A 10,379-nucleotide genomic window follows, 5' to 3' on the forward strand; every position below is an offset into this window, starting at 1 on the left:
CTCTGATGAGCCATATAATCTGTGAAACCACAAAGTACACTATTTAATTGTCTCAACAAACACATCAACAAACTATGCAAAATGTAAAAGTGGTTAGCGACACTGATGGTAAAATAAGCAATCATTTCTCTAAATTATTTGACTCATAAAATGGCATGAACAACAGATGTAATTTGTTTTGTGGTTACACCTGCATAGTAAAAGGAACAATTAGGCTATTATGATGAAAACTGAGGCCAAGATATACTTATGATGAAAATACCTTATTAAATTAAATTATTTAAAAGAAGAACTAAGAGCAATTAAGTGTCTGTTATAAGTAAGCATTTTAGGATTTCACTTCATTTTTGTATGAATAAAACTGGTGATGATTTTATTAGTATTGTACATTTTACTATAACTTTCAAAATCAAATTTACTTCCTAAATTAACCGAGATCTAAATATATTACCCTGTCATAAGAACATAATGCAATGCAGAAAACAAATATTTAAGACTCACCTCTACCATCCTCTCACAACATGGATGATTCCAGGTCCTATAAATATAGACCAAATAAGGTAGTGCGAAGGTGAATTACTTGTGAGTGGAAACCATGGAATTCAATGATAATTCATCATGGCTATATCCATTCCTATCTCACCAGTTTCTGCTCAGAGAAATAGTAAAATGTATCTCTAAATATCCTAAAAGTACATGAAATGGATTGGTGCACATATAAGGAAACAAAATATACCAAACATAATTCATTTCAGGTTGATTTCATATCTATTGAGAGGTGAAATCAATTGAGTTCTAGCAAAATTCGCTTTAGGTAAGAGTCAAAATAATGGAAGATTTAAAATGAGAATATTTTTAAAAAATACTTCAACTCTAGGTAAAACAAATTAAGCTAAATAAAATCTAAAGTCCAAGCAGATGAAATAATTTCATAGTTGAAAAGCACCTCTATCTATCCTGAAGGATAAAAATAAGGTCACTGTGACCAGCTTCCATGGTTTGCTTAACCTTACTGAGAATAAACCTCCTTGAGGATGTCAATAACAAAATAAACTGATGAAGTAAAGCCAACAACCACAAACATCTTGGTTGGGTTTAGTTTCTTTGCTGAAATAAAGCGATTTCAAGCTCAATCCTAAATGCTTCATTCTTTCAGTGGATATTCTGATTCCAGCTTAATGGCATCTCTGGCGTCCAGGGTCCTTTATTCACTCTCTTTGACTACAGCCCCAGCAGGTATCCTTAAATATGGCTTACAAATTATTTTTCATTTTAAAACAGATTTTATTAGAAGTACAGCGTATGTTATTTTCTCTCAAGGCTCCCTTCAAAAACCTTAATGCTCATTTCTAAAGAAATAAAAGGAATTTTTCTGGAGAGCACTAAGACATTTAGTGGAAATCTTGGAATCTCAGCATACAACCTTTTGCATCCAGTCATATGAAGGGCTATGTCCTGAAAAGAGTTCCTTGCCCATACATCACAATGCACCTTAAAGTAAAGCCTGATATTTTTACCCTGGCCCTGAACTGATTCACAGAGAATACCCTGTCATAATTTCCACTCAGACAGAAACTTGGGGGCAGAGTACTCTATCATACAAAAGCAGAAAAGACTTATAAAACAGCAACCTTGATTATATAAACGTTCATTTGAGGAAGGTTTGAAAGTGTAAGAGAGAAACAGGTAACAGAAAAAATAATTATATTTTTTCTTTCATACAGAAAATCAGAAGAAGCTGTTGTTAGTGGAACAATAAATGGAGGTTTGTTTGCACAAAACCATACTGGAAAATAGTGAGATAACTACATATGAAGGATGGATGAGAGAAGTTTAAGTGTGCTAGGTACTGAACAATAATAGTAGGAAATTAATTGTTTAAAGTTTATGAAAAAGTTACAAACATACACTTTTTGGATAAGGAAGTGAATATTAAAAAAAACCTAGAAAGTGAAAGGTTTAAAAGTGCTAGCGAATGGGATAAAATAAGAAAATAAACAATACCAGGTGTTGGCAAGACTGTAGAGGAACTGGTCTATCCAGACACTGCTGATAGCAGTGTAAATTGGTATAACCATGTTGGAAAACTATTTGGAACTATCTACTGAAAGTGAACATGTACTTAATGAGCAGCAATTCCACCCCTAGGTATACACCCAACAGAATGCATATACATGTTTGCCAAAAGACATGAATGAGAATGTTCATAGCAGTATTATTCAAACAACCAAACCTTGCACCAACCCAAATATCCATCTACAGTAAGATGGATAATAAATTGTGAAATATTTATACACTGACTACTATACAGCAATGAAGATGAAGAACTAAAATTAAAAGCAATATCATGGATAAATTTCATAAACATAATGTTGAATGAAAGAAGCCATACACAAAACAGTTCATATTTTATTATTCCATTAAAATAATTCAAAACAGGAAAAACTAAACTATAGTATTAGAAGTCATGATATTTGTTATATTTGAGCTGGATTTTAAGGGATAATCGGTGTGGTACCTGGGATGCTAACAATGTTTCATTCTTCATCAAGATGCTGATACCAATATGCTCACTTTCTGAAAATACATTGAGCTGATGTTAAGAATTTGTTCACTTTCCTGTATGTATAATTCAATGAAAATGCTTGTTGTTTTTTTTTTTTTTAAAGGTTGCTAGTGGGGATAAGAGCTAGGAAAGAAGAGTAGATAAAAAATTGTTTCCATTCTATTTCCTCACGTATTACATTTGTTATCATATGCATGTATTCCTTTGAAAATAATATTTAAAATTATGAAAAAATATTTTTTATTTTTTGTTATTTAGCATCAATATAATTAGAGTGTGATAAAACACAATGAATAGAATACAGAGAAAAGCAACTAATATTTTATTTTATTAAGGTGGTCATCACATCAAATGCCAACGAGAGGAGCAAACATTTCAGGAAAATCAACAGCATGCATGGTTTTGGAATGGCATTATGTAAATAATGCAATGGCATAAAATCGAGTTTTCTAAAATTGGACAAGATAAAGTGCAATGGACAAATACATTACAAAAGGGAAATCAGGCTATACCTGAAGGTGGAATTATTGTCCATGACGCTGTCAAATTCTGTATCTGGGGAAATTAGATATGGATGACAAAACACACTGCATCATGATGAGATCCCTAATTGAATCCAAAGCTATTTCGGAAGGTGGCGTTTTCCTCCATTTCTTCGCCAGTGCTTTGGGGAAGAAGATTGGGGAGAATCGGCTTCAAGAACTTGAACTCATTTGACTTGGAACCCTCTGTCAGACACACCTCATATTGATAGCTCTGGGAGAGGGTCCCACTACCGCTGACATCCACCAGGTGGCCCGGAAAGTGGCCCTTGGGCACCGAGCAGCCACCCACCCAGGAGGCCCTATTCCTCCTGCACAGCCGCACCGCGATGAACGCCAGCACCGAGAACAGGAAGAGCGACGACACCGACGCCAGCGCGATGACCAGGTAGACCGTGAGCGGGTCAGCCTGGGTCGCGTCGGCAGCCGCTTCTGGGAGCGGCAGGTAGGGCTGCGAGAAGCCGTCCACCAGCAGCACGTGCAGCGTGACGCTGGCCGACAGCGGCGGCTCGCCATTGTCCTTGACCAGCACCAGCAGCCTGTGCTTGGCCGCGTCGCGCTCGCTCAGCAGCCGCGCCGTGCGCACCTCGCCGTTGTGCGCCCACACGCTGAACAGCCCGGGCTCCGTGGCCTTGAGCAGCTGGTACGACAGCCAGGCGTTCTGGCCCGAGTCGCCGTCCACCGCCACCACCTTGCTCACCAGGTAGCCCGGCTCGGCCGCCCTGGGCACCAGCTCGGTGCAGGGCGCAGAGCCGTTCTGCAGCGGGTACAGCACGAAGGGCGAGTTGTCGTTGGCGTCCAGCACCAGCACGCGCACCAGCGCCTGGCTGCTCAGCGCCGGGGAGCCGCGGTCCGCGGCGCCCACGCCGAACTCCAAGACCCGCAGGGCCTCGTAATCCAGCGCCCTCAGGGCGAACAGCTGCCCGTTGTCCGCGTTGATGGACACCAGGGAGGCCAGGGGCAGCTGCGGGTCCTGGGGCGGCAGCAGCGCGTAGGTGACCTGGGCGTTGGCGCCCGCGTCTCTGTCTGTGGCGCTGATGCTGCCGATGTGCAGGGCGGGGCTGTTGTTCTCGCGGACGAACAGCGTGTAGGAGGTTTGGGTGAAGGCCGGGGCGTTGTCGTTGACGTCGGAGACCAGTACGGTTATGTTGTGCTGGGTTTTCAGTCTGGGTGTCCCCAAGTCGGTGACGGTGATGGTGATGTTGTACTCGGATCTAGTCTCTCTGTCCAATGGGCTTTCTGTTACCAGGGTGTAAAAGTTCTTGAATGTTGGTTTCAAGAGAAAAGGGAGATCATTCTGGATGGAGCAAACCATCTTGCCATTGTCCCCAGAGTCTGGATCAGAAACACTGAAAACAGCAACTACAATCTCTGGGGAGTTTTCCGGGGTAGAGCTGGTGAGAGTTGACATGGTCAATTCAGGGGCATTGTCATTCACATCCACCACCTGTATAATTACAGTGCATTTTCCTGAAAGGCCCCCACCATCAGTTGCCGCAATCTCCACGTTATAATATTGAGTTGTCTCGAAATCCAATGCTTTTTTCAGACGAATGTCTCCTGTTATTTCATCTATTACAAATGGTTGAGTAACTTCATCACCTTGGAATAGAGTGTAAGCTACAGTCCCATACGTTCCTGCATCTAAATCTCGGGCGGAGACCCTGACAACTAAGGAGTTTAAGGGGCTGTTCTCTGGGACCTGTACCTCATAGAGCGACTGTGAAAACTCAGGGGCGTTATCATTGATGTCCACGACTTCAACGCGAATGGTAGTCGTCCCAGACCTTGGCGGAGCCCCACCATCCAGTGCCGTGAGCGTTAAACTGAGCTCGGGCTGCTCCTCCCGATCCAGCGCTTTGTCCAGCACCAATTCTGGGTATTTTCTGCCATCTCCGCGATTATGAGTGACAACATGAAAATAGGAGTTGGGGCTGATTGTGTAGTTCTGAACAGTGTTGCTGCCTATGTCAAGGTCCTGCGCTATCTTCAAAGGAAACACAGTCCCTGGCTGGACGCTCTCTGGGATTTTTAGGAGCATTTCCCTTTCTAGGAACTCTGGGGAATGGTCATTTATATCTGTGAGCTGAAGATCAGCTTGAAAAAACTGTACTGGGTTTTCCAGTAATAGTTGGAATTGCAGTACACATGGATCTGTCGCCCCGCATAACACCTCCCGGTCTAGTTTTTCAGAGAGAAGTAAACTCCCGGTCTTTATATCGAGCTGCAAGAGCTGCTTGTTTCCTTTGTAATGGATGCGCGCACCCCGAGGGGCCAGTTCTCCCACCCTGAGCCCCAGGTCTTTTGCTAGGTTGGCCACAAAGGAGCCACTTCCTGTTTCTTCTGGCATGGAATACCTAATTGTTTCAGAGCCAGCCTCCCACAAAAGCAACAATAAAGCAAGAAAGAGAACTTGCCTTTTCTGTGGCGTTTTTGCTAGCGCCGTCTCCATTGTTCAGACCCTGTTCAAGAAGTGGCAGTTTCTTCAACTCGGTATGCAATCGACCCAGATGATTTGGTTAAAAAACCCCTACTTAAATCTTTCTGACTGACTTGGACTAGAACGATGCTCTCTCTGAAGATCTCTGCCCCTAGATCTTACCTAATATGCTTCCTTTTAGGAAGCAGTCAGAGTTCTGATTTCTAGCTTAATGGCGATCCTGGTAGCCAGAGTCTTTCATTCAAACTCCTAGCCTGCAGCGCCACCAGGCGTCCTTATTTTCTATTGCATATAGTATTTGCCATTTCATTCCAAATTATAACTCTGGTGTGTTATCAAAACTTTTAAGTCACAGAAGTGTTCCTTATCTGATCTCCAGTTCTTAATTATTGGAAGCTCTAAATGAATATTTGTTGAGTTAACTTTAAGTAAAAGAGTACTTTTCAGAACTAAAATGATATATTAGTACTTCTCATAAAAGTACCTTTTGAGTATGTAAAGAAATTTTTTCTTGTGGGTTTCTTGTTTGGTTATATTAAAGAAATAAGTGATAATGGATGTTTACAAAAGTTTACAACTTTCCAAAAATAATTTTTATCTTTAAATATAACATATATCAGAAAAGGGCACAAATCATAAGTGTACAACTCAAAGAATTTTTACAAAGTAAATTCACTCCAATAAGCAGAATCTAAATTAAAACTAAAATGTTACCAAAACCCTATAAGCCTCCTCCTATCATTGTCTGGTCACTACCCTCCCCGCTAAAGGTAAGGACTCTCCTAACTTCTATTTTTACAGACTTGTTTTTTTTTTTTTTTTTTTGAACTTTTATACAAATGGAGTTATAGAGTGTTTGGCTTCTGTGTTATGACTTCTTTCACTTTACATTTCTAAAATTCATCTCTTTCTTGCATATTCTTCCAATCTATTTTCTTCTCATTGTTTTATACTATTCTATGACTATACTACAATTTGTTTATCCATTCTTCACTTGATGAACATTGGGGTTTTCCAGTTTGGGGATATTTTGAGTAGTGCCGCTATGAATGTTCTTGCACAAGTCTTTGATGTCTATGAGTGGATGATGTTTAATATATTCCTAGGAGTTAGACTGCTGTGCCTTAAGATGTGCACATATATTTAGCTTTAGCAGATATTGCAAAAGCAGTTTTACCAAAACCAGCAAAGAATGAGAGTTCCCGTTGCTCCATATCCTTGTCAACATTTGATATTGTTAACTTTAACCATTCTGGTGAGAGTGTGGTGATATCATATTATAATTTTAATCAGTATTTCCCCAATAGTTAACTGAATTGAGCATATTTTCCATGTTCATTGGCCATTAGGGTACATTCTTGTGAAGTGCCTGAAAGTTTTTTGTCTATTTCTCTATTTATGATATTTGCCTTTTTTTTCTTATCCAGTTTTAGAAGCTCCTAATATATTCTGGATATATGTAGTTTTTCAGAAATATGTATTGCAAATATCTTCTCCCACTCTATGGTTTGGGATTTAACTCTTATGGTATCTTTGATAAATAAAACTTCTTAAACTTTAATTTAGTCTACTAGTTTGTCAATATTTCTCAATAGTTATGGCTAGCATTCTTTGCGTTCTCTTTAAATCTTTGCATAACCCGAGGTCATGAAAATAATTCTTGTATAAGGTTTTTAAAAAATTAATCATTTTTCACAGGTAGAGCTATAATACTTTTGAATTTTTTTTCATATGAATGAGGTTAGGGTCAAAATTATTTTTTATATAAATATTCAAATAATTTTGCACCATCTATTGAAAAGGTGATCCATTCCCCATTGTTACTAAAATATCACTTTGTAATAAATCAGGTAACTATAGGTCTATTTAAGACTCTTTTTTTGCCCCCATTTTTCTCTCTGTTTATCCTGCGGTATTATATTGTCTTAATTACGTTAGCTTTATAATGGGATTATTATCTGGTGGGTAAGTCCTCCAGTTTAATTCTTTTTCTTCAAGACCGTTTTGGTTATTATAGTCCCTTTGTACTTCCATATAAACTTTAGATTCAGTTTGTCAATTTTCATAAAGAAATCTGCTGAAATTTTGTTTAGGATTATATTACATCTATAGATTGATTGTGGAGAATTGATATAATTCCCAACATTAAATCTTCCAACTATTGAATATTATATATCCCTCTATTTAAGCTATTTGGCCTCTATTCTCTATTTTTGTTTTGCAAGAATATATTGGCCTATTTTTAATAAGGTAAGCATTTTGTGGAAGTTATCCAACTAATGTTTACTACTAAATTCTAATCATTGAATTTCAAAATATTGATCTATTCTACACCAGTCTTGTGGTGATCTCTAGATGATAAAGAATGATCCATGCTTTATGAATATACACAATAATTCATAAAGTAAGACACAGGTAATTAATAAATTTACTACATAAATTCATAAAGATGGGTTCTGTTTATTTATTTAGCCAGTCTCATTTGGTCGATTATACAAATTGGACTTTCTTGGCATAAACAGAAAAAGTGAACTTGCATTTTTATAATATTGAAATATATTGGTGAAAATGTCAATCAGATTTCTTGTTATCATACATAAAAGCTATTTAATTTAAATAATTAATAATAAATGGAGAAGTCATTAAAGTTGACTACCATATTTATGTCATATATATTAGCTTGTGTTTAATTTTGTTCTCATTTTTATCACTTTCTCATTTCAATTTTTTCAATTAGATGAAAGCTAAAAAACTGTTTCAATAATAACTTAAACAGTAAGTCATTCTCCTTTTTTGTTTTATTATATCTTTATGATAAAAAATAATTCAGGGAAAAATGCAAGTAATTAATTTCTAGTAGAATGACACTTGAGATTTCAAAATAAATATTTAGATTAGAAAGCAAGCTCTTTAACTGCTCACATTGTGCTAAAAGTTCAACTAAGTGGTCTTATAGTCATATTCACATAAATTTAGGTGGAAATCACATGATCAGCTTATTTTGCTTATTGAACACAACATAAGACAATTATAATTCAGATAAGTTCATTTCTTATTTAATTTCTATTTTTATTTTAATGTCCTAAAAACAAAATAATGCTTATTTCTTACAATCGAAAGTTCAGCATAATTGTAAACTTACACAAAATACTTGAAAACTACATTGAAGAACAAAAGATAATTTGGAAATCAAAAATAAATCATTATTTTGTCGATAAAATCTATCTAAGTCTGCAAAGTAAATTAAAGTGAAAATCCGATATCACCTGATAATTAGACTTAAACAGAACAACTGAAATTCAGAAGAAATCATCTGATTCTTTGAACAGTAGGGAGAAGATGCAGAGAAACATACATTAAACTACACTTGAACTTCTACTTATAGAGAAAAAGAAGGACAAAGAAGTATATGATGCCCTCCACATCTTAAATCTTATAAAAAGATTTAGGATTTAAGGTTCTGAGATGATTTTTAAAAGGTTTTACCAAGCAGCGACTTAGTTTTATTTAGTGAAAGTGATGCTAAATTATATAAGATTTTCTCATTAATTATTAATTATAGATGAGAAGTTTTTAAACATTTAACATTAGTGAGTATTTATAGAGTACTTACAATGTGCTAGGTAAGTAACAACCAAATAAATTTAAAAATCTCTAGCATATATGGTTCTCACAATGGGAGGTCACAGTTTTAGTGCATTAATATTTTAATGAGGTGCATGTTTATGTACAATTTGAGAGAAACAAGTATGCTAAGTTATATGCTCATGGTTGGTTACTCAGGGGCTATAGCCTGGTAGAATAGTCAATGAGAAAGGCCTAGGTAGCTGTAAAGAATTTCAAACACTGGTCTTGCAAAGATTAAGCTATATAATAAAGACAAAAACCACAAATATATAGAAATGCAAAATTACATAAAAGTTTTAAAACGTTTCATTAAAAAGACATTAATTAAAATATTGATTTAAACAAAAATTCTTCTTTCATTACTTGAGTAATTTATAGTTATGGAAAGATTAATAACTAAGATAAAGCCAAATATGGAGAAAATACATACTCAGTATTCAGTATAATTAAAAAGGCCAAGTCCAATGAATATTAATAAGAGAAAGAAATTTAGCAAAATCAGGGACATAGATTGGTTTGGAATAGAGATATACAGAATTAGACAACAATACAATTTCTTAAAAGAAAGGCATTGCAATGAGAGTTTCGCCAAAATTAAGGAGACGCTCACTTAACCAAATACAATACTTAACTGAACACAAAACTATTCCTACAATTGGGGTTATCTTTCATTTCTCTCTCAGTGTCTTGAACCAAAAGGTTGGGGAATATTGGCTTCAGGAACTTGAACTCACCAGTCCCAGGGTCTCCCGTCAGACACACCTCATATTGATAGCTCTGGGAAAGGGTTCCACTGCCACTGACGTCCACCAGGTGGCCCGGAAAGTGGCCCTCGGGCACCGAGCAGCCACCCAACGAGGCGCTTCTGCCCCTCTTGCACAGCCGCACCGCAATGAACGCCAGCACCGAGAACAGGAAGAGCGACGACACCGACGCCAACGCGATGACCAGGTAGACCGTGAGCGGGTCGGCCTGAGCCGCGTCGGCAGCCGCTTCCGGGAGCGGCAGGTAGGGCTGCGAGAAGCCGTCCACCAGCAGCACGTGCAGCGTGACGCTGGCCGACAGCGGCGGCTCGCCATTGTCCTTGACCAGCACCAGCAGCCTGTGCTTGGCCGCGTCGCGCTCGCTCAGCAGCCGCGCCGTGCGCACCTCGCCGTTGTGCGCCCACACGCTGAACAGCCCGGGCTCCGTGGCCTTGAGGAGC

The 10,379-nt window shown here is 38.1% G+C and overlaps 2 protein-coding genes across 3 annotated transcripts in view; both read right to left on the reverse strand.

Moving 5' to 3' along the window:
• Nucleotides 1-2,878: 2,878 nt before the first annotated feature.
• Nucleotides 2,879-5,766, reverse strand: LOC107196495 (protocadherin beta-5). The gene has a single exon (XM_015598070.2). It carries the CDS (start codon nt 5,558-5,560, stop codon nt 3,173-3,175), a length of 2,388 nt encoding a protein of 795 aa, XP_015453556.1. The 5' UTR covers nt 5,561-5,766; the 3' UTR covers nt 2,879-3,172.
• Nucleotides 5,767-9,591: 3,825 nt separating this feature from the next.
• The window catches only part of LOC102898965 (protocadherin beta-3), a 16,395-nt gene continuing 15,607 nt past the window's right edge, over nt 9,592-10,379 (reverse strand). The window contains exon 2 of one of the 2 annotated variants that reach the window (XM_025040758.1): nt 9,592-10,369. In XM_025040758.1, coding sequence (XP_024896526.1) covers nt 9,803-10,369 — 567 coding nt within the window. In that variant the 3' untranslated portion in view covers nt 9,592-9,802. The remainder of the gene's footprint in view (nt 10,370-10,379) is intronic. The other variant, XM_025040759.1, reaches the window with a different exon arrangement.

This window comes from Pteropus alecto, unplaced genomic scaffold (assembly GCF_000325575.1).
Source record: "Pteropus alecto unplaced genomic scaffold, ASM32557v1 scaffold78, whole genome shotgun sequence".
Lineage (NCBI taxonomy): Eukaryota > Metazoa > Chordata > Mammalia > Chiroptera > Pteropodidae > Pteropus > Pteropus alecto.